Source organism: Trifolium pratense, linkage group LG1 (genome assembly GCF_020283565.1).
Source record: "Trifolium pratense cultivar HEN17-A07 linkage group LG1, ARS_RC_1.1, whole genome shotgun sequence".
NCBI classification, from domain to species: domain Eukaryota; kingdom Viridiplantae; phylum Streptophyta; class Magnoliopsida; order Fabales; family Fabaceae; genus Trifolium; species Trifolium pratense.
The window spans coordinates 13,931,709-13,959,624 of NC_060059.1; the positions used below are offsets into that span (position 1 = coordinate 13,931,709).

Sequence of the window (27,916 nt, forward strand, 5' to 3'; positions counted from 1 at the left end):
CTGCCTCCAAGGGTACCCTTCACTGAGGATTTCTCCTTTCACAATTAGAATATCATATTGCTTCCTCTATCCATTTTTTTCTAACCAAAGTAAACCTAACTATTCTAACTTCAATTTATTGTTATTTATCCTAGCAGATTCATATGAACATCACCAGTACACGTAACAAAAGGAGGGAAAAAGAATAAAGGTAAAACAAGATTAGAAATTTAATCATCATACCTCTGGTCTCTCATCTGCCCCAAGGTTTTGTAGTAATGAGAAAATAGAGAATAAAAGCTTCTCATAATCAACATCTACATAAGAAGGTCGGTCTCTTGCATTATTAGGAATACTACGTGCTTGATCCTCCATCTTTTCGCTGTCTGTCTGCTTCAATATGGAGCCAACACCTGAAAGGTATAACCATTATAAAACACTTGGTATAATTTCAGAATAATGACAGTTTATGACACAGATGGCTTGACAACATAATTTAAACCTGTTTCTCTTTCTTCAAAAGGTTCATTGAGAAGGCCCTTTGCAATGAAATCAGTCATAGTCCACAGGAGTCCAACTGCTGTCAAGCTTATGTTCAACTCCGTCTTTTGAGCACTGTATGCTCCTGTCACATCAACACACCTGTAATACATATAATAATCCACTTAAGTTGACAGAAAGAGCCTGTCAGAAACTAGTATACATGGGCACAAGTTGTGCATACATGAATACAACATTTATGAAGAAACTCAAAACACATTACGTTTGCAACCCAAAAAATAGTCTCAAATCATTTATGAATGCAGTATGCATTTAGGTAAGGTCAAATTTGAGATCTCACACTTGAAGGCAGTCTCTAGGTAAGGCGGACAGTCCATCATTCATTATCACTCGTAGGTTCTAAGCATAAATAAAAATTGGAAAGTTAGAAAACATAACAATGTTAAGGAGAGAGGAATATTTTAAAAAAATAAGTAACAATTATTCGGAAGCATGTGAACCATTCAGTTCAAGTATTAAACTATTGCTACTCAAACAAGAGGTGTCAGAAAAGTTGAAAAAAAAACAAAAATGACAATGCCCATAAACAACAGTTAGAGGTAGAGAGAAATAAATATTTTTTTAAAACAAAACCATTAAAATAAATGGTCTATACTCTAGCATTATGGAATCATTTGATTTACTTCACTGACTCCATCTGCTGAGAAAAGGTTGGGTTTTTGTTGTAATAGTTCAAAATCACAAAAAAATTATGAATCCAAAGCACAGTTTGGTGAAAAAGAAAACGTAAAAGAAAATAATACTACAGTTATCTGCTACAATCAGTAAAATAAGTTAATTTTGATGTATCTCATTGACATATCAAATGATTTCCGATTAATGTCATATTTTATAGACATGATCTATATTATAATATAGTTCAATCCATGATCTATGAATATTCTAGAACAGTAGAAACAGAAATATCTCACTAAAAGGTAAAACAGTTAAAACTAAACTCTTTTTTTTTTTTTTTTTTTTTGAAAACTTGGTATCCGGCCTTAGGACCGACTAATCCAAGGGGACCAATCCCACCGCCCACTTGCGGGGGCCCCATTTAAAGCCAGAGTTAAAACTAAACTCTACTGCTACTTTTACTACTCTAATAATGATAGATAACACTCAAGATGATAATCATATGTTTTATGTAACTCACAAGGAGTGACGTTGGTTAAAATGTGCTGTTGTTGGTCAAAGGAATAGAACTTTCACAAGAAGTTTGTGAAAAAGAAAAATAAAAAAATAGAAGGTTTGTGTAAGTTTACAAAAGCAGAGGGGAGGAATTCTAAAATGAAGAAAATAGAGGGAAGGAATTTTCAATAATTTACTCAATTATTAACTATTAAACCAATGCCTTGAAAACAGGACAAGTAAACATTTAAAATAATCGTAACTAAGTTTTTTATGTTTACAAAGAAATTTTCAAGAGAAACTGCAAAAATATGGAGCCAGGGAGTGTAGATAACAGTGAGTTTTCTCTTGAAATCCCACATAAAATACGGTACTTTTCAGAATTGACATCATAAGTTGCTAGAGAGAGGTGCTAGTGGTCAACTCAATATATCAATAGCCCTGTTACAATAAATGCTGCAAACTAACTCAAGAATCAAGATACCTGGAAACCAAGAGTAACAAGATCCTTCTCTGAGACATCTGCTACATACCTGACAGAAGTACAAAGATTAACCAAAGATTAACCAAAGAATCACCAAAAAACAGGGGCATAGGAATTAGAAGGCCAACCTCAACATTTCAAGTATATTTGGCCAGCTGTAATGAAGTTTTTCTCCGTATCTCTGGAAGAATTTTTAAAAATAACATCACTTGAGGAAATTAAAAATAAGTAGATAAAAATGAAAACAAAACTTGACCATTAAGAATTAGCATTACCTCTAAGACATGCAAAAGAATTTTCAAAGATCCAACACGAACATCTACATTTTGGGTAGAAAAGTAAAGAACCTTTAGAGGAGATATGATAGAACATTCAAGAGATGTCAACTTATCAAGACTGGCTTCCATCTGTATATAATTGGGACACATTATAAATCCTGCTATGAATAAAATATGGGTTTCTGGTTATGAAAATGGTAGAAGGTCTCACTTCCTGAGATGTCTGAAGAGACTTGAGTTGTTTGTAGTTTTGGAATCGATTGGAACCTAATACTGCAGAAATAGATTGATCGAGCGCATCAAGTGCCATATTCTTCAAATGTGGATTAGGATTATCAGCAAGCTGCAAAATCACATGAGAATATCAGGAGGGATAAAAATGAAACTAACATTGCAGAATCAAAAAAACAAAAGGTAGAGAAGGAAACCTCAAGAAAGTGACTAACAACTTGATCCCAAAATGGCTCAACCCCTACAGTGAAAAAAAGATGATAGATAAATGTTCAAGCCTTATTAAAACATTCAAGAGTGAAAATATTAAAAAAATCTAAATAGGTAAATATCCTAAATATTACAAGAGATGAAAAGTGAAGAACAAACAACATCCAGCATAATTTTTTAAGCCACATACTGTGAACATTATTTACAAGGATGGATATCATTCTCTCCACTGAAAAGCTGATACTTCCAAGTTTTTGACTTGCTGTTGGTCCCAAACCACTTGAAGTGCCCGACATGCATTGATGTGAAAGTTGACATAATGCAGAGAGGAGGGATTTTACAGCAGATATGTGCATCAGAGCAGAGCTCTCAAAGAGCTTTCAAACAGAAAACAATACAAGGTTAGATCAATTGGCCTATAAATTCTGAACAATTTTCATTATATTCATATTCATCCTAAGTTGGGTGTGGCAGTTAAATGTATCTTCCATGCCGCCACCAAACAAAATTAAATTTGTTCTTTCACCTGAGAGTTCAAAGAAGAGAGTATATTGAAGTCACTGTACTGTGCTGATAATTCCCTTGCAAACTTTGGGACAGGGGTAGAAATCTCCTGCAGATTTCATGGTCATGTACTCTATAAGCTTCAATTGGTGAAACCAGAAAGAAATTCAACAAAACTATGCTGCATATGAAACTTAATTTGACAAACGTTTTTTTGCAATGTCATTTTAGACGTAAACAGACTAGAGTACAACAGGAGAGGATAAGATATCCTCGTAAAAAGAGGTACAAGAAAAGATACTTAGAATAATCAAACAAGTTAAAAACAGTAAAGCTCTCCAATCCCTAAAAGCATTATTTACAAGGGATAACCACTTAAAGAAACCTTTACCAAGCACCAAAACAGTCAGATAGGACAATCATTTCTTAAAGCAGAATTGTTAGCAAAATCAAATAGTTTTTCCAGATATTCCAAAGAACAACATAAATTGCGTATTAATATAGAGCTATTCCATCAGCTATGGTGCCAATCCCTCAAATTGAGCTTAGGAAACATATCCAGATAGATTGAGCAATAAGGAAAAGTAAAAAGGCAAGCAACCATTTCACGGCTAAAGTCATGTGATACACATCAAGAGAAAGAGAGCTAACATGTCTCCTATTTTGCAGCAGTCAGTAGAAAATGGCTGTATTCATGAAAGTTTAACCTATAAGGAGAAGGACCGAGAATGGTTGTGATCTACATCTCCATTCTCCAACAACAATAGTTACATTGGCACTCAAAAACTATCTCTCTATTCTACTTTTACTGCTTTCTCTTTTAGCAATTTAAAATCAAACAACCAGACCATATATTCATTACATTGACATAGCTTGGCCCTATATAACGTGACCACATATTATCAGCATCAAGGAAAAAGGTTGTTGCTTCCATATTGCTAATCCATGACTTCAGCAAAACTTGTTTCGTAATTGAAGCTCATTTTACTAGACAATAATAGAACAAAAAATAAAATACCTGAGTAGTAGCGTGTGGGGAATGAATTGCTCGATCCAAAGCTGCTAAAGTTTCCAAAACCTGCAGGTATTCATTGTGACCTCTCATGAGGTAAAACACTAAATCTATTAAGGGAAAACAGGAGAAAAATATAACGTACCAAAACCCAGGATGGACCCAAAACATTATGCAATCGATGAGCAATGTTGAAGAGAGTTCTCAGGGCCTATAGTTAAAAAAATCAGCCAGGGATATGTATATCAGTAGTTGCAATTACATAATCAAATACGCATATGTACTAAGAAAAATTATTTGGAGAAAACTGATTACAAACAAGGACCACCTGTACATTCTTGGGCGTAAGTACAATGCTATCCCTCTGGTCAACTGATAGTTCTGACCGTTTTGATACAGGAGACGGCAAAGCACTGCTAATATCTCAAATTATGGCAAAAATCTCAGTACTGTCAGCTTGAATTCTTTAAAGACAATCAAATAAATGATAAAGAGAAAGAAATAAGTCGACATTTAAACACCATACCCCTTCTTTTCAGTTTCAACAGGAAAATTGATGGTAAATTTGCAAAGGGATGCAAGAAACGAGTTTAAAGGTTCTACAGTTCGAAGAATCCCACAAGCCTGTGAAATCATATAAGCCCAATTTAATTTTTAAAAGTTCCAAGTTGATTTCAGATGTCACTAAAAAACCCCAAAAGGGAGATACCTGAGTGAAGGCTTGATATCCCTTCAATATTTCCAATACAATGGCCTCTCCTTGTGACCTTTATATTAACCACAATCAGATGTCAAGAATATATTGAAACCATAAAAAAAACAACATAGAAATAGGAGGTTGAAGCCAGCAGAGTATAAAAGAATTCTTAGATAACATTTTATAGGATGAATTTCTCAAAATCCAGCAAACTATAAAATATTTGTCCACCATGTTGTCCACACTTAATTTTCATATGGATTATAAGTTTGCACTCTATCTTTATGCCTTCCTTAGTACTAACTATTAACACACTATTTTTAAAAATACCAATCATATGCAATAAATAAATAAAAAACCGGATGCAAGATTAACATAACGATCAATAAATTAAAAGGATGAGACAGAATAAAGTCAAGTCTATAATACGTTTATTTCTACAAAAACAGTGCAAGATTATTCCATTAATATCAATTTATATTTCTACAAAAATAATGCATGTTTAAACACAAACCTTGATAGAATAAGAGATAATGCATCAAGTATTGTCAACCACAGCGAGTCAACCATTGAGAGGCAGAGAACTGTAGTTTTACCAGTCCATTTTACAGGTGGATTATTATCACATCTAGGGGACTCAAGCTGAATTGAAGTGGAGAAAACAGGTCATTAAACAACATGACCAAAAGAAATTATAAAATGAAGACAATATATAAAATTACCTCTCCAACATCTATGGCTTCATCTGTTAAAGTTGCAACAGTGAAAACGACTCCCAAGAGTCCTTCAACTGCCAAAGTTATGGCATGGGCTTCACTGGCAACTAAGACTGCCGAATTCGATGCATCATTATCTAGACTCCATTCAATGCCTACAAAAGGAACACCGTATAATTTGTTATCATAAATCTTTCCAATATCATGATGTCCCATGCTACTACTGAACGTAAACAACCCCCAGGCTTAGAAAAATTAAGGCACTTAGAAGAAGACTGCTAACTTTTATGAGTATTTAGTCAGACAGTCAAAGCACAGAACTGTGTATTAAAATAGTCAGCCACATCAAATATATCCTGTCATATAGATTAATATTTCTTTTTCAGTGAACTGCAAGTCGAATTGTAATTTAAATTAAGGAACATTTTCCAGTTGGCAAAATAGCCTGATATACACCAATAACAATTTCTTTCTTGTTCATCACTTAAAACTTTGTTAAGAATTTAGATCAAATTTGACAGAGGAAAAGCCGTATAAATTAGAAGGAGATGTCAGCCATCGAATTCAAGCTGGGTGGTTGAAATGGAGGAGAGCCTCGAGTGTTTTATGTGATACAAAAGTAAAGCTTAAGGCAAAATTTTATCGGATAGCTGACCAGCGATGTTGTAAGGGGCAGAGTGTTGGGCTGTAAAGAGCCAACATGAAAATAAATTAAGCATAGTAGAGATGAGGATGTTTCATTGGATGTGTGGTAAGATTAGACGGGATAGGATTAGAAATGACAACATTAGAGAGAGAGAGAGAGAGAGAGAGAGAGAGAGAGAGAGAGAGAGAGAGAGAGAGAGAGAGAGAGAGAGTTGGGGTAGCATCTATAGAGAAAAGATGGTGGAAACTAGGCTTAGTTGGTTTGGGCATGTAGAGAGAAGATCCGTGGATTCTGTAGTAAGGAGAGTGGACCAAATGGAGGGTAGTCAAACCACTAGAGACAGAGGAAGGCCAAGAAAAACTATCAGAGAAACTATTAAGAAAGATCTAGAGATTAATGAATTGGATAAAAATATGGTATATGATAGAACATTATGGCATCGTTTGATCCATGTAGCCGACCCCACTTAGTGGGATAAGGCTTGGTTGTTGTTTGGAGATGTTAAAAAAATTAAATAGACCATGGTTTGGAGAAATAGATCACAAATAACCAAAGACTTCAAATAAACTTATTAACAACAAAGAACCGTGAAAAATGAAGCTTCAGCATTCAGCTGTTAACCAAGCACAAACATAGATGGGAATAATTATTTCAGTCTGTTCTAATAGGGGGTTTGAGAGTCTTGGTAATTTAGTGTCAAAAACCCTTGTTCTGGCTGTGTTAAATGGATTTGGTATTTCCCATAATTACTCTCTTCGGCACCAGGAAATCCATAGTTTATATGGTTGGGATGCCAACACCGTCATCCAAGCCTCTCATTTAGTACATGGAAATTTATCGCTATAGGTTAATCTACCTTCAGGTTTCTGCTTTCCTTCAAAGACAATAACAACTCTCATTGAACTTTGACCCGAACTATAGTTAGGAGATATTCCTTTTAGTTATGTTTTTCCATGCTTGTACCATCTTTCTTCTAAACATTGGTCTATTACATTGATTTTATAGTGCCTTTTTTTCATTGAAGATTAAACGACAGGGAAATTCTGAACCAAACACCCTTTTGGGCGCCCTTGAGACCTAGACTTTATTTATTTATCTTCTTTACCTGATAAGAGGAGTTAGTCCCTTGATCCTTTTAGAGATTTTTCATGTAAATGTTTTTCAATTCCTCAAACATCCCCTGAATAAGTTTACTTTCTTCTTCTAAACCGTGAAATAAATTACTAGGGAATAGGGAGGGATACTTTTCTGTATGTCAACTCTTATTATTTGGAGTGTGGTAGTTTATAACAGAACTAATATTAATGGTATGCTGCAGGTTCATAGGCCACATAAGGATATTTCCACTTATAGGTGTGCAATGCATTGTGTTTGCTCAGAATCTTCGCTTCATTTGTTATCAAATTGTTCTACTTCTGTTTCTATATAGCAAGTAGCAACCCATATTAGGTGTTTTCATTAAACGTTGTGTGTGGCTTAGATCCATGGAACAATTTAATAGATACGTTGAAAGATTGAGAAACTTTGTTATAATGATATTCTCTTTTTCATGTGTTCTTTTGTTTTGGAGGATTCAGTATCCTCCTCATTCTTTGTAATTCTTTCTTTTCATCTCAGTAATTTTTTCCTTCTATAAAACGTTCCCATTTGTACAAAATACTCCAGCTGTCAGGCGAACTAAACTAATCAAAGGGTGGCTAGATTTGAGCTCTAAAGCATTATGTCAAATAGGGGTTAACAATTAGACTAGTTTTTGAAAGAAAAACAACAAACAAAAAAAAGTAAGAAAGAAATAGAAGAGAAGACAGAAATGGACAAAAAGGCGTTGTTTTGAAAAGCCAAACAACAAACGATAGAAAGAGCAACAAACATTCAACATCAGCGAACCAATTATCGGCTAAATATTTTAAAGTTATAAAAAATGATAATACAAAAATAATACCTAAGCAACAAAAAAACCCAAGAGTTGGCCTAATGTGTAGTAACAAGTAATTCTTTAAACAAGAAATGGTAAACAAAACAAAAAAACACCACAACAGGATTACACAAAAGAGACAGATAACCTCTGGGTAAATAAAGGAACTTAACACAAATATTTGACTACACAAAAGAGAAGAACTCAACAGCATTGTTCCAATTGAAATATGAAAAGGAATACCTTTGGCTTTGCTACTAAACATTCCTGCAACAGCTGCCAGGCTCTCCTCGCTTGTTTCTTGAAACTACAGAATGCAAACGAAGATTCAAAGCAATCATCCTGAGATATGGAATTCAATTTTTCTTTGTACCATGACTGAAATACATTGGAAACTGAGTGCATTTTTATGCTGTCAAATCATACCTGTACGTTTGAAACAACCCTAGCAAGTGATTTGACCATTCCCTCCACAACATTTGTATTCTTAGGGTGCCTACAATGCCAATGGATAGCAACAATGGGTAATAATATCCTATCTTGAACCATATCTAATGACAAACCATTCAACTCCAAGTCCTTCTATATAGCTTGGCCTAAGTTTTATATCATACAAAAAGAAATATGAAAAAAATTAAAGAAACTGACTAGGATGTCCAATCTCTATGTGTATCAGAAATACAAGCATGGGTCGAGGACCAAAAAGAAATCATGTATATGTCCTATAGGCTATAGCGCATAAGTACTGGGGAAATGAGACACCCTTAAAGACCCCAAGCATTCAACTCAAGCCACGTGATTACACACACAAACATAATATACTCCACATCAGCATGGTTATTTAATTTTATCTCTCCGGTTGTTACCACAAACCATCATTTTCTTCAATCTTCTCCTTCAACCTTCTCTTCCGTTGTTTTCATCCTTTCCCCTCCAACTATTTTCAATAACCCACCCCCATGAATGGTGGTTGGTGCCCCTCCCCACCCCAAATTTTTAAATATCTCACCCCCATTAATGGTGTGGTCTGTGCCATTTTTGGCTTCCTATTTTTCCAATTCCTGCACTTTTTTTAGATAAAATAAACTCATATCGGACAACCTTGTACTCTTTGAATCTTCATAAAATTCAAACCAAGCAAGAAAACAAGAGCGTAGAACTCATGAGTGCCACAAAGGGATCTCATTTTGCATTGCCTTGCTTTGTGTTTCTTGTTGGGATGTGAGATATAGATAAGAGGGAGAATTTGTGGTGCAGGCAGTTTTCAATTATTATTTTAATACAATTTATACAATATTTGACATGGCAAAATTTGATTGGTGCCGTCAGTGCATATCCAGCGCACTATATATATATATATATATATATATATATATATATATATATATATAACTACGGCTTACCCCCTCCCTCTTAAACAAAAGCTCTATCAGTTTCTTGATCATATTAACAAACTGGATGCAGTTATACTTTCTGAAGAGTCTTTAATTCTATATAAATCTAGTATAACTTAATGTAAAATTTTAATCAGTAAAAAAGCAATAAGCTGTGTTGGAAAGTTTCACTCAACATGCAAACTGGTAGGACAGAATATTGTAAATTTACAGCATATCAAATAGACCAAGGCCTTTTAGCATTGGGCATAATATAATTGAGTTTATTACACGCATACACATGTATATTGTACTTACATATCAAAATGTTGGAAAAGAATCCGCAATGTCCGGGCCTCAACGCAAAACCCCTACACACCACCATTTTTGGTTGTTAGATTAATAAAGACTTGCAAAGTAATTCAACAACTCATACAATACACTACAACACAACTGCATTACCCTCAAAATCTCAAGAACTAGAATGCGATGCCATAATGGCAAATCAAGAAAAGTAGCCTTCAGTAACATACTGAGAAAAACCTGCACATAAATCAGAAAAAATAGCATTCTGTGAGATGCTATTTAGAATATATCTCTTAGAAATGAGTATTGGGCCTAACTCATCCTTACAAAACCGGCTTGTAAGGTGAGGATTGCCTTTAGTATATAAACACTTAGTCAGACCATCTCTCAACCGATGTGGGACTCTTAACACACCCCCTCACGCCCAGCACTATTGGGCTTGGTGCGTGGATATAAACGGTAGGTGGCCCGATAACGGAAACCTGATAACAGGTGGCCCAACGGATCGTGGAGAAGCTCTGATACCATCTTAGAAATGAGTATTGGGCCTAACTCATCCTTACAAAACCGGCTTGTAAGGTGAGGATTGCCTTTAGTATATAAACACTTAGTCAGACCATCTCTCAACCGATGTGGGACTCTTAACAATATCAAAGGGGGTTGACAATAAAGGTCAACATAACAAAAGCTTTCTATCTTATTATTAGTTTATCAACAAAAATTAGATCTCAGTTTGGGAATGACTTTATACATTCTTAGAAGTAACAGAAAATAACATTTTACGTGGTACAATTGTCAACTCCCCCTGCTCCTCACACCCACCCAAAAAAAGACATTTGCACTGACCATTTCTGTAACTTAATTTGTGGGTCATGTGGCTGGATGGAAAAAGAAAGAGAACCTTACCTCACACTCAGTGATAAGAGAAGAACTATAAAGCCTTATAATATGAGCAACTGAGCGCAAAACCAAACGACGAAAGCTAGGCTCACCAGCTTCTCCTTCAACCTGATTGAAATAATAAAATATATTAACAGTGTCCTTTCTACACATAAAAAACAGGGATAAAGAATCTCAAAAGTGATATAAAGCTATGATACTACATAGTCCAGGGTACCTCAGCATTAGTACGAAGTGAAGTCATTAGTATTGAACATATCTGCCGTCGTAAAGCCTGACAAGTTTTGTGCAAATATATTAAAATAAATGAACAAAAGAAATGCCGGTGCCTGGTATGATTAAAAGACCAGCAACAGCATTCTGAATTACAACAAACAATTCACCTGTTCATAGGGCAACAAGGTTCTGAAAACAGCCACATAATTGGACAAAATGAACCTGAAATACTCAACGGATAAACCAATAATTCAACTTTCGCCTCTAATGCTTTCAGTAACCAAATTCAAATGTTTACAAATCAAATTTTATATATATATATATATATATATATATATATATATATATATATATAATCTGAATTAAAATAGTAAATGATGCATTATGAATAAGATGAGTTTATATATATATATATATATTAAAATAGTAAATGATGCATTATGAATAAGATGAGTATTATCTGTATTAAGCCACAATCTAATAGCCATAATCATTTAAAAAGATTAGAAAATGTATCTTGAGGGGTGAAGAGTTGTAAACTTAGAGAGAAACTGTAACTGCTTTCATTGATCCGAATATTTTGTTTCCATTGATCGGTAAAGAGGGTGATTACGGCATTATATAATTAGCCTTATCCTACACACAGGTGCAGGATAGCCTTAACTAACTCTTATCCTACACACAGTGTGTAGGTTAACTGTAACTAATTACAGCTGTTACTACAGCTGGTACAATCCTATTGGCTTAAGTATTAACTAAGCTACTTTTCTTATAAGAGTGGAGATAATTATTTCCATCTTGCAGCGCATTTTGATTTCCTGTTTTGCTTAAATGAATAAGAAAAACAAGAACTTCCATTTTGATTTCTTGTGATTAAAAAAATACTAATGCTGATCATGGTTTAACGGTTCATTCAGGTGACATTCAAGCATATGAAAACAATGGAATAGATAGTTTTTTTTTATTCTTTTTTAGAGTAGTATCCTCTCAGAACAATGGAATAGATAGTTTATTCGAGGTATCTCAACCAAAATATCTGATCAAAAAGTAGCTGCAAAATTGTATAATCCACAAATTCCAAAGTATTTCTTACTCGAGAATATCAAGTGCAAATGTCCTTTGTAGAATGTTTACGCGCAACCAAATTGCCTGTAGAATAGACAGGAAGTTAATGTCATCCAGTAAGAAATAGCATTTAACAAAGTATCACCGACCACTAATTAAATCAATAAAAAATGAGTGCTGAAACAGGTTTCTTAAGACTCGCACACATACAAGAAATTCGAACAAAATGGATATCATGCTACGGGGAGAAAAAAAGTTCCAAATAAGCACATACAGATCCACCTGCAGCAAGAGATGTAAGGTCTTCAAGCAAACGCAGCCCGAGTTTCCCAGTTTCAGTCAATGTCTCCCTCATCACAAGAGGCCCTCCGCACGTAGATTCGTGATCTAATGAGCTACATGATTATTAACATGATATAACTTAAAATCGTGACAGTTACATAGTCGACATGTAAAAACACTATTAAACAAGTCTTAATTAACAAGTAGCAACCCTCAATAGAAGTAAAAAGGCTTAAATGCACTTAAGTCCCCCTATTTTTGCTAATTTACGGTTTTAGTCCCCCATTTCTAAATCCAAAAATATAGTCCCACAATTTATAAAATTTCAGAAAACTACCCTTCACTGATTATAAGCTTTTTTTTGACATTGCATATGTGGATTAAATCTTATTATTTTATTTTTCATATCATTTAAGTATTGTTTTAAAAATTAAAACTTAAAATTTAGAAAATGTAAAACACTAAAAATATCATATTTCTCCAAAAATATGCAGTGCCACATCATGCAATGATTTTCCAGCTCATTATCCAACATGACACATTAACAAAAATAAGCCCAAAATTCAGTGGTGATGAAAATTGTTGAAGTTTTAAAAATTGGGGGACTATATTTTCATATTTAGAAATGAGAGGACCAAAGCCGTAAATCAATAAAAATAGGGGGACCGAAAGTGCATTTAAGCCAAATAAAAATTAAGCTACATAACCACTTTAAACTGCAAAAAATAATAAAAGAATAGTGAGATGCAATTGTATTCACAAAGGGGAAAGCATACTCAGACGAATTGATACTTCGGTTAACATCACCAGTGACTGAACTAGTCCGTGAGGGCTGGCGTCCAAAACCAAATTTGCCGGCAGGAAGAGACTCAGCCAAAACTACTCGATCAAAAACCAAGGCCACTGCTTGCCTGAAGGTAGCTGCAGCAGTACTGCAAAACAATTGCATACAAACACACATATTGGATACGAAAGCTAGCTGATTGTAACATTAATTATTAGATATTTATGAGACAGAATCAAATGACACCAGTAATCAGGAGCCCAACTTAGATTACACCAATTAATAACTTCATGTAGGATACAAAATTTACCAAAACGACTGTTGAATTCAAAATTATTATAAAGTAGGTCATGTTTATAAAATTTCATGCAAATCAAAAAACATTTGACACTTCATCGTTCTACTTTGTTTATGGATAACATATTATTTAATAGATAAGAAATACTCCTTATTAGATAACACACTTACAGGTATCCATATTATTTAAAATTTGACATACATCATGACGGAGATAATATCAGATGATACAACGCCAATGGCCAGACTGGTAAATTTCATTTTCTACATGAAGTATTTAATCAGTGTAATCTCCAAGACACTTGGTGTATTTAATTCAGTCCCTATAAAAGGGATATTTATATGAATGGAAGGTATAGATCTTGGTCACATAATCATACATGGATGGTCCATTTTGGAAGTTATTTAATGGTCACGTCATGTGATCACTTAAAAAGCAACACTGTTTATAGTACAATCTAATGACCAGGATTTACTCTCCTGCTGGTACATAAAAAAGTCCTCTTAAGCACAGACACACACACACAGTAGGTAGGTAGGTAGGTAGGTAGGTATGGGTGCTTACTTTCGCACACTATCAGAAGATCGGCTGTTTTCAAGAAGCCTGAGACAGATACCAAGAGCTTGAGACATAGTATCCTGAAATTAACAAGATATGGTGATAAAAAGTCAGACACATATGTAAAGGTGACAACAGTCTGACGGTTTTATATGAAAACATTGAAATTGAACCAAACTTGGACTATATAATATAAAACAACTAGTCTGTTGCATCATTTTTATCAGTATTTTCATTAATCACATCATGATTTGGCCATTTGGCTAGATGATGCATTACATGATTTGTCCAACCACCAGTGCCCCCAAATGCCCTAAAATAAAAAACTTCACCTTAAAATATAATCAGCCATTTTTTGTAATGTTGTGTCATTAGATTTGCTCATTCTACTCATGTAACCATACAAGTCTGCACCAAAAATAATGATAAGGAGAAAAGTGCTAGTAATACTCTTTTTTCAACACTCTCTTTAACAGTCACTCTTTAATTGGGTGAAACACATGTGGGTCTCACCACTCTATGTGGGACCTATTTCCAAAGTGACAAGCCCACATTGAATTCAACCAATTAAAGAGTGAGTGTTAGAGAGAGTGTTGAAAAGAGAGTTTCCTAGCACTTATCTAATAAGGATGGTTTGGTGGCTGGGTTGATGTGTCACAAAGTGGAGTGATAAGGAGGTCAAGGGTTCGATTCCCACCCTTAGCAAAAATGAAAAATAAAAAATAACAATGCTAATTACTAACACTGGCCTTTCAACAAAAAAAAAAAAGTCTGCACCAAAAATGATGAATTCCATTCAATATAATGCTTATATTGGTATTATTGGATTAGGTGCAAGGTATGGCCAGCCTATACTATAAGGCTAAGTTAAATACTGTACTAAATAGTTCAGGTTGAATGTGTTCAACTAGCACTTTGAGCAGTGGATCCAGTTTCTGCTTTCACATAACCCTAGCATCTACTCCAATTTGAAAAAAGAAAGAAAAAAATTAATATTCCAAAAATTTTAATTCATTTTTATTTATCTAAGAGTCAATATCTTTTTGGTGACTTGAAATAGAAAAACATGAAAGGCTTAATGATATAGCTTCTCCAAACTTGCAAGCTAGTGCAATTGATTTGTCTGAAGATTTACAAGCCAAATTGGCATTTCTACTTCATGGGTTTCAAGAACTTTTTTCTTCAAAGAGGAAGTGAGATAGATGTTGAAGAATGGAATTAAAGAGATACAAATTCTAGGTTTATTGACAGGGAAACAGGTGGAAGAATAATTATATTTTACCAGAAATTATTTCTCAAAAATTAATCACTGTTAGACAGTCTTTTATCAATTAATTTATGCCTTACATACTTTTGATAATTTTATTTTTTTGTAGTTTTGTTTTTAAAAAACTATTAATTGATTGAATGATTCATTCAGATAAAATTTAATAAAAATGTTTCAATATTAAACTAGTGGACACGGAGATTAGAAAATATTTTAAATAGGATAAAATAAAAAGATAATACAAATGAATGAACATTAACATTTACCCACCATTGTCATAACAATATTAGTTTGCTTTATGGTTGGTCTTAGTGGGTGTTTTCCATCTTCAATTTGAAACACATTTGGTGAATTTATTCCCCAGAAGATGTCTCTACAGTTTTATTGCATAAATATTACTTTTATATCCACCATACTATTTTAGAATTTTTATATACTTTCTATTTATGTTGGATTTTTGGCTCCCTGGAACCCAAATTGATTGATCCATAAACCAACCTATCCTAGTAGAGTAAGGCCTTGTTGTTATAATCAAATTTAATTGTGTTATATATTATTTAGATTATTACATAACTATAACTTGTATTTCCTTATCCAATAATTCTAATGAGATCTGTAGCTAAGTATTGTTAAATCATTCATCCCGACATGTCCTTAACAGAGTAAAAAATAAGATAAGGTTCAATACCTCTACAGAGTAAATTGTGCAATCAGAATGTCTTAATTGTATCAACAATCCATATTCACAATACATGGTCCTTATTAGATCTATTACTTTTGTTTTGATCAATATCTATCTACAATCATCTTACCTACTAAATTCCAGGTCCAACTAAGCTATAATACAGTTTACAAATGGCAAACAATAGCACATATAGTTCATGTTGTTGAATCTGACCTCATTTTCAGGGTGTAAACGTGACTGAAAAATTATTGATATTGTTTGAAGGGTCTTCAGCTGAACACCCTCATCCGCCATTTCAGCATGCTGCAGGGGTTAAGCAGCATGTTATCAATGCATGAGTAAGCCTCCTTACTTGAATAAACATAAATATCACATTCCAGCTCTTGCATAAATCCGTATAATCAAATCAATAATAATCAAACATAGCAAGGCCAAAATATAAACATTATGACACAACCACCGATATGGCCAACAGTAAGATCTCACTGTAAGTTTTGAAACCATAAAACAATCTAAATACTAGTTTTAAGCTTACGTCTTTCAATGTAGATAAAATCTCCCTCAGAGCAGATGGAGAAACAGCATCATGTGATATCAGTTTCTGCAGACAGGAGAGACCAATAATGCTAAGCTTGACTGTTCGAACCTCACACGCCATCAAAAAGATCCGTAATATGTCATCATTATGCGCAATTTCACTAGGACTTGATAATGTACGAAGCTGCAAGTAAGAGACATAAACATTCTATAATTGCCATTTCTATCTAGAGGTAAAATTGGACAAAACATGCACGCAAGCACAAATATTACTTTGAAAACTACTTCTTAGTATTATCACACTTCCAGCAACTAGCATAATAAATTCAGAACGTTGCCAATGAATTTTCCGTCACCAGAACTTTCCTAAATATTGATTCGATCATCATTCAACAATTGACGTTAAAATTTTCCAAGCAACCAAACCTCAAGAATTTACATTGCTTTAAACTAAAACCTACAATTCAATTCAGTCACACTACATTTCAATAATTGCAATGATCTACCAGCTAAGAAGTTGAAATTGAAATCAATAGCATCACATTTTTCTTCCTTTAAAATCAGTTCATAAACTAACGAAACACTTCATCACAAACTTCCTATTTGAAAAACCTAATCGCAATGCAGAAGAATTTCAAATGTTAACTAAAATCAAATGCAATTCATAAGTTCCATGGTGAAGAGTAACCTTGAGAATTGCGTGCTCTGCGCCGTCTTTAACAGCGGGATATCGACGGCGAGCTTCAGCGGAGAGAGCGCGGAGGTCGGATTCCAAGACCGCCATGAAAGCCATCTCGGAAGAGCGTCGATGGAGTGAGGACTCACGGTGATCGATTCTTGTTATGAATTTTCACCACTCGGGGAGAGAAGCGTGGTGCGAGTAGATCTTGAGCCTGCGAGAGAGACACAGATCCACAACACAGTGACTCACACGTGTGGAGGATTTGGGTCGATCAGTCGATGTAAGAGAGGAAGATTTGGGACTAAGTAACTACTATTACTGTCTTTCACACCTGCCAATTTCTTCACACACTCCCCATCGCCATTTTTTAATAAATTTTAGATTTTAGTCTTGTTTTTGTTTAATTTGAATTGTAATAAGACTAATATAGCTTTGGTTTTATTTTAATTAATTAAAGTGGTGTAAGTTTAATATGGGTTTAGAGAATTAGTCTTATGGCTCATTATTATTATTATTATTATTATTATTATTATTATTATTATTATTATTATTATTATTATTATTATTATTATTATAAAAATAGGAATTAGGAAGAGTCCTTCTTTAAATACTCATGTATGATTGTAATTTTTTAACTTTGAAATGAATTAGAATTTTCTTCTAATGAGAATTATGAGTGAGTTCAATAGAATAACATGTAACAACAATCGTCAACCAATTTCATGAATTCATAATTTTGCTCATCATTACAATCATTCATGAAAACACAACAACATCAACCAATTTCTTTAATTCATTATCAAAGTTTATAACAAAACCAAAAACTAGGATGAAAAAAACAATAACGTTGAAAATAGTAAAAAAGAATCACATACATAATTACGACATTATTTGCACATTCAACAAATGTACGTAATACTAATCTACCCACCAATTTTGGATGTCAGAGGTATGTTATTGAGCAACCTAACAACAACGTAACAAAGGCTTCTAAAAAGCTCACAATTAAAATAAAATATGATACATCATTTCAATAAAAATTATTTTAATTCTGAACAACTTTTTTTGTTTTTACACATATATAATATTGAATATAACCATATCGTAAAAAATATTTAACTATGTATTTTAATCGAATGTGTGATTATACTTATCACAATTATTATTTTTAATTTATAAAAATATTTTAATTATGTATTTTAATCGAACCCGTGCAACGCACGGGTTTACCCCTAGTTAACTTTAATTTGGTAGTGACAAAACCACACTTTTTGAATATCAATGGTTTTAGCGGCTATGACTAAAGGTTTTCGTTGATATATGGTAGTTTTCTTCTAGTTTATATGTACCCAAGTATAACTTCTCCTTCTTCTCCATAAATAGAGAACTTTGTCATCAAATATGAAAATTTTTAAAATTTTGAGTTCGGATTATATATAAAGAGCTACGATTAGTTTTGATCCTCTTTTCTAAGTTAAAGTTGATTTATAGTTACTTTGACATATCTGTTCTTAAGGTATGAAAACACAATATCATCAAGTTAGGAAGAAACACTTCATGACTGATCGTAGGTCCGATTCATCGCAATTCAAATGCATTAAACTAAATAGATCATCCAAACAGAAAAAATCAACTTTGATATAGATCATGGAAACATAAAGCAAATTTACACATATAAAAAATAAATAAAAAAATTCATTGATTAAACAATAATATTTACATCTCTCTGCCTCATTAAAAACCTTAATAAAGGGAAAAAGAGTACAAAGATTCAAATTTCAAACATAAACATAAATAATAAACCTACTCTTTTTTTCTTTTTCTTTTTTTTTCAAAGATAAACATATGCTACTTAATTAATTATATGCGAGAAACTCAATTATTTCATCTCCTTACATGGTGATCTAAGAACCACCAACAACGAGCTCCATCAATGTGTTCTTAAGACCATCTATTTTTTTTTCAATTTGATCCTTTATCATATTGGCTTCCTTTGATGGAGGATCAAATTGCAAAAAAATTATATGGTTTTAAGAACACATTGATGGAGCTCGTCGTTGGTGGTTCTTAGATCACCAAGTAAGGAGATGAAAGAATTGAGTTTCTCACATATAATTAATTAAGTAGTATGTTTATCTTTGAAAACAAAAAGAAAAAAAAAAGAAAAAGAAAAAAAAGAGTAGGTTTATTATTTATGTTTATGTTTGAAATTTGAATCTTTGTACTCTTTTTCCCTTTATTAAGGTTTTTAATGAGGCAGAGAGATGTAAATATTATTATTTAATCAATAAATATTTTTTTTGATTTTTTATATGTGTAAATTTGCTTTATGTTTCCATGATCTATATCAAAGTTGATTTTTTCTGTTTGGATGATCTATTTAGTTTAATGCATTTGAATTGCGATGAATCAGGCCTACGATGTTGTTCTTTGGAAGAGAAAATATGGATTCTATCAAAGATTAAAAAAATAAAATAAAAAAGAACCAATCCATCAAAACAAAAAATTATTGCAAATAATTTTCTAAAATCATCTTCATCTTCAAAGCTAGAGTTTGAAATCAAAGTAGCACCATTGATCGACAATTCAAAGCCGGAGTTTGAAATCGAAGTAGCACCATTAACATCAATAATTCTTATGAATTCATTATTATCTTCATCAACTTCAAACAACAACATCATCCATATCAATTACATAATTAAACAAATAGTACACACAAATTTTAACACGAAGAATTACATAAACAATAAAGAATAAGAAGAAAAGAAAAAAGACATGAGGTTAATGATTTTTCTCAATCTCTATGCTCAAACACCCTTATAATGCAAATCCACCCCCTTACCTCGAATTTGCAAAACAAACCTTTGAAATTTTGACGGTAAAATATCTTCTTTGTTCTCCTAATTTTCTCACTTCAAACCCTTATTTTTACCTTTTTAAAAGTTTTTAGGAATTTGACTATCTGCCGTTTTCTAATTCACTTTTTAATTATATAGACTTAATTAGGTTTATTCTAGTTCTAGTAAATAATCATAAATTAGACTTACTTACTTAGTTTTACTAAAAACTATTATCTCATCTTTAACAAAGTAAGAGATAGATAGAGAGTGTGAGTCTCAGAGAGTTCAGCTCAAGTCTTAGCAATGAAGGAGGCGAGACAAATTTCGGACGAGGAACGCAAAAATGTACCAGGCCGTGTTGAAGATTAGAGCATTTAGGTCAGCAATGGAGGAGGCGGCGATGGAGATGTTTAGACAGAAAAGTAGACAAACTTCGAATAATTGTTTGAATCAATTTAAGAAGTGGAGTGAGGAACGAGAAATGTATGAGGCCATGCTCGAGAGTAGAAAAGTTTTTGTTCTTGGCGTTAAGGCGATTGCGTCGTTTGGGTCTATGTGATGGATTGCTGGTGGCAATCGAAGAAGCAAAAATTACAAAATTACATGAAGAGGCAATGATGGAAATCGACTACTGGATGAGCGAACTTTTAAGATATGTTCCGGTTAACCCCAAACCCAAAGTTAAAGTTAGGCGTGATGATGATAGATTTTATTGGTTAATTGGATAAATGGTACTCGCAATTTGCCGGGTCTTCTTCACATCACAAGTTGAAAGCTGGAATGAACATAGGACAGTGACACTTAATGGATTTCTACCTTCTATATAATCTGAAATTTAAACATGGTTGTTTTTCAATTGTTCTCAACTGAGATTAGATGAAAGATGTGTATTGGAGTGTTCTCCAAATTTCATATATAATATACTTATATTGAATAAAAAGTATTGTTGACTAAAAAAAAAAATTTTTACTAAAAACTCTATCTTAATCAAAAACTCCTTATTTTAATAAAAAGTAACTCATATTTTCTAGGCAAAACGATTTTCTCATTTTTCTTTCTTAATTAATTAAATGAATAAAATCAAATAAAAGTTCTATTTTAATTCTGATTATGATTTGCTCACCAACTCGCTACATCTATCCTATTTAATAAAAAATTATTTGCAATGGAGCTGAGGATCGAACTCGGACCTCTAATGATGACAGTCAGTCATTTGAGTATTTGTAATTATTATTTTATAGTATTTTAGTTAATTTTTAGTAGTAATTCATGGTCAAAGAGAAAAATATTTGAAGAAATTGACATAACAAGAAGTTTGAAGACAAAAGATTAAAAGGAGAAAAGACTTAAAAAAAAAAAACAAGTTTGTTTGAACTAGATCACACCTAGATTTTTTTTTGTCGCGCTGCAACACAATTCTCGCCGGGACGTGGTTTTATGTTTCCCATTTGCACATGACGTCACGTCATCAAAGCATCAGCATGATGCGATCCAGCTTTTAATCACATGCCACCTAGGCACACATGACACGATTTGGATTGTTTCGAGGAATGTAATTGGATTGTTTCGAGGAATGTAAATAGAGTAGCTATCAAAAGAAAAAGAGGGACAAATCAGTGTAGCATGAGAACACAATTCAAGGGTTTTTCGCCGTCGTGCTTTTCACCGATTATTCGATTATTCATGTATAATTTTTTTTAATTCATTTGTTATGTCAATTATTATTATTATGAGTAACTAATCTCATCAGATTAGAAATTATAGATGATTCTGTTTAAAACTATCTGAGTCATGTAACTATGTGTTCCAGTTTATTCAATGAAAACTTATAATTATTAAGTTAATCTTGTGTTTATTGTTTTTCGTTAATTGATCACTTTCGAATTTATTTTAAGTTATAAATCACTATTGACCCTAGGGTTTATACTCGAATTAGATTAATTGTTTGCCAATCCTAATTGCTATAGGAATATTGAATTAATTGACATGATTGTTAATATAACGTTTCTTAAAGCTTTTGATAATATTAGTTTCGCCTAAGGAATTAGGGTACTTTATTAGATTCGCCATATTCAATTAAATTCGAATAAAAATAATAATTATAAAAATCGGGGTGTAACAATTATCGATGGCGTTGTCATTGTCACTCACTTCACCATTATGCTTCGTCTCAAGAGAAAACTTGTCGAGTTGGAGACCCCGATGAAGATACGACTCGAAGTAGCTCATCCATGCTAATTATTATTTTTTACCAGTATCATCCATTTGTATGCTGGGTTATTTTTATACCAAGTAAATTGATTGATTTCTTATCCACAGGATTTGAGAACGACAATTTGCAGCAAACATATTCAGCTTTTGTAGTGGATAGTGCAATATTTGTGTTTTACTTTCTACAATACTAATTTATGAGAGCTTTTCCAAGAAAATTGACATGCTCCACTAATGCTTTTTTTTTTCCAATTTATCTCTCTAGCATAATCAACATCACAATAAGCTACAAAATCAAAATGAAAACCATTGTTATACCAAAGGTCAAGATCAATAATACCTACCAAGTTTATGAAAATTCTTTTCACACCAATAAGATGAGATTCTTTTGGACAAGATAGAAATCTAGCACAAAGATCTACTACAAAAAAATGTCAGGATTGATTTGATATGTTACAAAATCAATATTCATTCTAGATATTATGGGAAAATAAGCAATATTTATTCTTGATAAATTATGGGAAAATTCAATATTCATGATTCCTAAATTGTTCAAAGATTTGTTTCCCTTTGTGAGATTTGGATTGATTTGATGATTAATCTAGTTGTTTCTTCATTTATTATGGAAAGCTTGAATTATAACACAAAATTTGCTCTTAAATGAGAATTTTCCTTCTCGGATAGAATATGAGATATTATGGTTGACATGAATTAGCTAATCTGGTGGTAATAATTATCTTGAGGTTAATGTTAAATACCACTGAGATGAGGGTGACCTTTTAACAAATCCTTGAATAGTCTTAATTATTTGACTATTACCCATTCGGACATATCATTTGATGTTTTGTAAGTCAGTTCATGCAATCTCCTCCCCGCATCTTCACTCGTCAACGGTGCATGTTTCTTATTTATTCGTTGATCTAATCGAAAAGTAAAAAGCAAGCAAGAGTCTCTAAATTCACTCTAAATTGGAGTACCATGTCATGTCTAATGCTTGTTCGGATATATAATCTTGCTTCGTGGTCTTTTGATTGAATTTGAATTTCCTCGATCACAACCAACATCTCTTTATGCTAACAATATGAGTGATATTCAAATTAATGCAAGTTCTATTTTTAAACGAGCGAGACCAAATGGTTAAGAGACACAATATCTACCATTCATACCACATGTTGTTACCAAATATTCTTTATATACAATATATAGTTGTAATAAATTTATGACTAAATTAAAAGTAAAGGTTTCAAAATTCATAGCTACAAGGTCACTTATTGAATTGTATGCCCAAACGTTATCATTCAACAAAGTGTTAATCAAAACGTTCTTCAACTTATTTTAGACCATGCTTGTGACGGATGAGCTTGAATGAGAATGATTACTTCTTTTATTTAAGCTATTTACGAGTATGCACTTCAGTCAAATGTCATTTGTTCAACTTCATGCCTGATGGATTCAAAAAGTGGCGAAGATATGTAACGCTCTCCAAAACTAGGAAAAATAGCCTGCACAACGATGGATTCATAATGATTTCATAATCATAAGTAATATATTCGTATAAGCCATAGATTATAATCATTTCACAATTATGCATCGGATAAAATTATGAAGGACCGGAAACTTACAACAATGAGTTTTCCTGCATTTTCTGGTCTCTTTCCTATTTTTATTGCAGCTGCTGCTGCAGCTCCTGATGAAAGTCCCATCTGCAAAAGACATCCATACATAATCAACATGAAAAATAATGAAAGTTTAATAGATACTCCCTCCGATCACTATTATAAGCAAAAAAACCAATTTTTAGATTCATTGGAAAGTTAATGTATCTGGTATATGGTCTATAGACCAGACACATAAATTTTTTAATGAATCTAAAAAGTAGTTTTTTTTGCTTATAATAGTAACAGGAGGCGGTATACACTAACTAACAATGTAAAACTTTTTGTTACACAATTAGTGAATCATGTCATACCAGTAAACCTTCTTTCAAGGCAAGCAACCTAGCAGTTTCTACAGCTTCTTCACTTGAAATCTGTAATTTATAATATAACCTTGTTGGTCAAAATAGAATCACTTGTATTAGCTAGCATCTAGAATTGAAAACATTGTTTATATTCATAAATTTCAAGAATTAAAGATTCATAATCAATATTCCTCACTATCATATATATGAAGGAAAATACTAGTTTCTGCATCATTAATTGATAATTGAATACCAATGTATTAGTGTTGCAAGCTACCTGAATAACTTCATCTAGGAGATCAACTTCCAAGACAGGGGCAATAATACCAGAACCGATCCCTTGGATTAGATGTTCGCCTTCGAAATGTGACAAATCAAGAAATCAATCATTAAAGGGCCTCAAGTTGATGCCTAAGAACTTGCTTAAATATTAAAGAATAAAGTTGTGACATTTATATATGACATCTAAAAAAAATCAAACTATAATAATTCAAATAAATAGCAAAAAAATTTAGTAGCAGAGATTAAAAAAACTACATTAAAAATTATTCTTGGATAACAAGAAATCCAAGGCTTCATTGTCTTTGTTCCAATTTGGACTTGGTTCCAACTCTCTTGTTGATGACATACAGCAAATTTACATCTATATATTGTGATAGATTCATTAACAAACAATATTATAAGTGATTCTTAAAAAAAATAATTCTTGCCTTATAATCAATCTCCAATGAATACAATAGCACTCACATATAACACTAAAATTAGCAACAGAAGAGTGAAGACCAGAAAGAGATATTCCGAATCGTAAAAATCACCTGGCTTTCCTCCATTCAGAATTGCACTTTCAGTCGGTTCGACGCCATACACCTAGGTGGAAAAAGCAACATAAATCATAAAGTTGTTTGCACAAATAAATAGTATTAAGTTCAAACTTGTTCACATATTCATACCTTAATTTTTGGGTTTGTCTCCTTGAGGAACTTCCCAGTACCTGTTATTGTTCCACCAGTTCCTACCCCTGCAACCAAAATATCAATTCTCCCTCCAGAGTCTCTCCAAATCTCAGGACCCGTAGTCTCATAATGAATCTAAAACAATGACAAATTAATTGGCTATAGTCACTACAATAATTGGCTATAGTCACTACAACAATTTTGACATTAACAGTGCCTATTTAATAGCGCTTTTTGACAAAGCGCTATTAAAAAGTTCAGACAGAGACCTATAATAAAGTTTTTTGGTGGGAAAGATTTTCAAATTAGGAAATAAGAATCATGAGAATACCTTTGGGTTGGCAGGATTTTCAAATTGATTGAGCATATAACTGTTTGGTGTCTTCGCTAGTATCTCATCTGTTTTCTCGAAAACTCCATCAGCTCCTTTAGCAGAGTCGGTAAGATATACCTCGGCTCCGAAAGCTCGTGGTATAATTTTTCGTTCAAGACTCACATAAGATGGCATAATAAGTAAAAGTTTATAGCCTTTTAGTGCTGCTATCGACGCCAATCCTATGCCGGTGTTACCACCTGTTGGCTCAACAAGAACAGTCTTTTGAAAAGATTAAATTCAATCTAGCCATTCACGCTGTTGAGATCCCCTAGAAATCGAAATTCTACGAAAATCTAGATATTTAACTTGACTAATTACCTTTCCAGGTGTAATGAGACCTTTCTTTTCGGCATCTTCAATCATGCTCAATGCTATCCTGAGTGATAAAAAGGAAGATTATCATTACAAATTCTTATTTAATTAAGAATCTTAAAACCTTACTATTCAAAAAGCAACTCCTCTATAGTTTGTGAAATTAAAGAATTTCATTTCCATACCTATCTTTAACACTGCAGCAGGATTGCAAGTATTCTAGCTTAGCAGCAATACGTGCTACACACCCTTCAGTAATGTTGTTTAAATACACCAATGGAGTGTTCCCTACTAACTTCACAATGAACCAAACAACAAAATTATTATTCTTTTTTAAGACTAAGTTTTTGAGTGAAATTTATGGTAAAAGAAATTTATATATTTGTTTCATGAACTTAGTTGGCCCGTGCTATATATTGTTTATGTCCTTGGTCCACTCTGCAACTATATAGGATAATAAGACATCAACTTGTCCCGTGAGCTTAACTCAGTTAGCAGGGATATTGCATTATTATATATGAAGGGGCCGGAGTTTGAACCCCAGTCATCTCATTTATCCACCTTAAGAGTAAAATTTCTAGTCACTACTAGGCTATTTGACAAAAAAAAAGAAGGCATCAACCTGAATTCACTGAATTAAAAAAATAGCGCACTCTTGCATTCATTGGTTTTAGGCCGTATGATCTTGATCGGACAGTTTAGATGTTATCTCAAATTTTTATATTAAACAAAAATAAAAAAACTGTTTTAAAATCTAAACCATCTTTTTTTTTAATAGCTAAATCTAAATCGTCTAATTTTGATCAAACGGTTTTAAGTCGCTGACTAGATGTAGTCACGACTGCAGTTAATCTAATTCCATAAGACATGAAGATAAAAGATATGAAACAAAAAATAGTTATCAAGAGAAAATATTACTTGAGTGATATCTTTCTTGATTGCAAACTGTGGCTCCATGTTATCTGATGAACAAAGCCTGCAAAAGCTTGATTGTTTATAAGTTCCTTTGAGAAACCAACAACAAAAGAAAACATCATAAAACACAAAAGAGAAACTAGTACCAAAAAAGCCAAACTTTGAATCACTTATTAATATTAACTTGTATATGTCTTCAATGATTGTTGAAAAACCAACAAGTTTAAGCTTGACCATGTGAATATTTATTAGATTTTTTTGGCCGGTGTGGTGTGGTCCTAAATAGCATAATGCCATATTCATTTGTGGTGCTAAATATGGTGTGGATAAGAAAAATTGTACTCTAATCACTTGGTTTCACTCGTTTCCGATAAGTTAGATCTTATTAATTATTCTTTTTATAATGTTCTTCAAAGCATTTTGTGTTTAAGCTTTTCTCTATCATGCAAATTGAAAACTAAAATCCAAAAATGTATGTGTATGGAGTTCACAATCATAGATACTAAGCAATTGGCATATTTTTTATGCGTGAATAAGAGTATCTCGATATGCAGGCAACTTTCGATATGCGTGCAATTTTAGAGATAATTTCTTTGTGCTCGGGTAGGACCACAGATGATGACCGACTAAGATTCACCGTTGCAGCAGTTTTTCACAATTAGATTAGACGGTTTAGACTAAGGACATCGAAATCATTACATATTCAACTTAGCTAAAAATTAAAAAGGATAAATTTATGGACAAATACACAACATTCAAGTTAATAGCATAAAACGACTCAATGTCTACAAATATGACAAAGTCTAAGATTGATATAATAAACTTCAAGTGTCCGGAACAGTCATGACTCCGAATCTGCAACGTTGACACTCTAAAATCATTGAATCTGCTCTGAATTTGGATCGAAACAAATCTGCAAATTTAAACCAAACAAACACAGTAGGAAGAGGAGACAAAATTATGGAACTTTTCTTTCGTACCGATTTTCTTAGGAATAAAATTATGGAAACAAGAACGTAGAGAATATGCCGCTCTGCAAGAACATCACCGATC

General features: G+C 32.9%; 2 protein-coding genes across 8 annotated transcripts in view; both read right to left on the reverse strand.

The window, feature by feature from the left end:
• Positions 1-17,652, reverse strand: part of LOC123903083 (protein MON2 homolog) — a 30,628-nt gene extending 12,976 nt beyond the window's left edge. The window contains exons 1-31 of one of the 4 annotated variants that reach the window (XM_045952957.1): positions 17,303-17,652; positions 16,613-16,798; positions 16,291-16,380; positions 14,132-14,205; positions 13,262-13,417; positions 12,478-12,598; positions 12,232-12,287; positions 11,306-11,360; positions 11,140-11,196; positions 10,929-11,030; positions 10,179-10,259; positions 10,035-10,087; positions 8,770-8,839; positions 8,587-8,650; positions 5,789-5,937; positions 5,581-5,708; positions 5,079-5,136; positions 4,896-4,993; positions 4,698-4,782; positions 4,515-4,580; positions 4,376-4,435; positions 3,380-3,466; positions 3,044-3,230; positions 2,841-2,884; positions 2,624-2,755; positions 2,410-2,541; positions 2,263-2,315; positions 2,135-2,183; positions 821-879; positions 482-621; positions 223-392 (exon numbers count right to left, since the gene is read on the reverse strand). In XM_045952957.1, the coding sequence (XP_045808913.1) occupies positions 223-392; positions 482-621; positions 821-879; positions 2,135-2,183; positions 2,263-2,315; positions 2,410-2,541; positions 2,624-2,755; positions 2,841-2,884; positions 3,044-3,230; positions 3,380-3,466; positions 4,376-4,435; positions 4,515-4,580; positions 4,698-4,782; positions 4,896-4,993; positions 5,079-5,136; positions 5,581-5,708; positions 5,789-5,937; positions 8,587-8,650; positions 8,770-8,839; positions 10,035-10,087; positions 10,179-10,259; positions 10,929-11,030; positions 11,140-11,196; positions 11,306-11,360; positions 12,232-12,287; positions 12,478-12,598; positions 13,262-13,417; positions 14,132-14,205; positions 16,291-16,380; positions 16,613-16,798; positions 17,303-17,407 (2,967 nt within the window). In that variant the 5' untranslated portion in view covers positions 17,408-17,652. Of the gene's footprint in view, positions 1-222; positions 393-481; positions 622-820; positions 880-2,134; positions 2,184-2,262; positions 2,316-2,409; positions 2,542-2,623; positions 2,756-2,840; positions 2,885-3,043; positions 3,231-3,379; positions 3,467-4,375; positions 4,436-4,514; positions 4,581-4,697; positions 4,786-4,895; positions 4,994-5,078; positions 5,137-5,580; positions 5,709-5,788; positions 5,938-8,586; positions 8,651-8,769; positions 8,840-10,034; positions 10,088-10,178; positions 10,260-10,928; positions 11,031-11,139; positions 11,197-11,305; positions 11,361-12,231; positions 12,288-12,477; positions 12,599-13,261; positions 13,418-14,131; positions 14,206-16,290; positions 16,381-16,612; positions 16,799-17,302 lie in introns of all 4 variants that reach the window. The other 3 variants (XM_045952956.1, XM_045952955.1, XM_045952954.1) reach the window with 3 other exon arrangements.
• A 5,832-nt stretch (positions 17,653-23,484) lies between these two features.
• On the reverse strand, positions 23,485-27,169 carry LOC123903089 (cysteine synthase-like). 4 transcript variants are annotated; one of them, XM_045952967.1, is made up of 11 exons: positions 27,010-27,168; positions 26,867-26,924; positions 26,134-26,243; positions 25,955-26,012; positions 25,592-25,855; positions 25,258-25,395; positions 25,123-25,174; positions 24,585-24,664; positions 24,317-24,376; positions 23,970-24,050; positions 23,485-23,849 (listed from the first exon to the last, which is right to left on the reverse strand). In XM_045952967.1, exons 2-11 carry the CDS (start codon positions 26,903-26,905, stop codon positions 23,760-23,762), a joined length of 972 nt encoding a protein of 323 aa, XP_045808923.1. In that variant the 5' UTR covers positions 26,906-26,924; positions 27,010-27,168; the 3' UTR covers positions 23,485-23,759. The 4 variants fall into 4 exon arrangements, 3 of the variants coding, with proteins under 3 accessions (XP_045808923.1, XP_045808924.1, XP_045808925.1); XM_045952968.1 differs by lacking the exon at positions 27,010-27,168 and having other exon boundaries at positions 26,134-26,239; positions 26,867-26,990; XR_006807822.1 differs by lacking the exon at positions 23,485-23,849 and having other exon boundaries at positions 23,988-24,050; positions 24,317-24,395.
• Positions 27,170-27,916: the final 747 nt, after the last annotated feature.

Bases quoted from the DNA above. Each gene is read 5' to 3' on its own strand.
- LOC123903089 (XM_045952967.1), bottom strand. From the start codon at position 26,905: ATGGAGCCACAGTTTGCAATCAAGAAAGATATCACTCAA. The intron at 25,856-25,954 runs GTAATTAGTCAA...TCTTTTCAAAAG, and splicing joins GTCTCATTACACCTGGAAAG to ACTGTTCTTGTTGAGCCAAC. The intron at 24,051-24,316 runs GTATGACATGAT...TGTCTTTTGCAG, and splicing joins CCTTGAAAGAAGGTTTACTG to ATGGGACTTTCATCAGGAGC.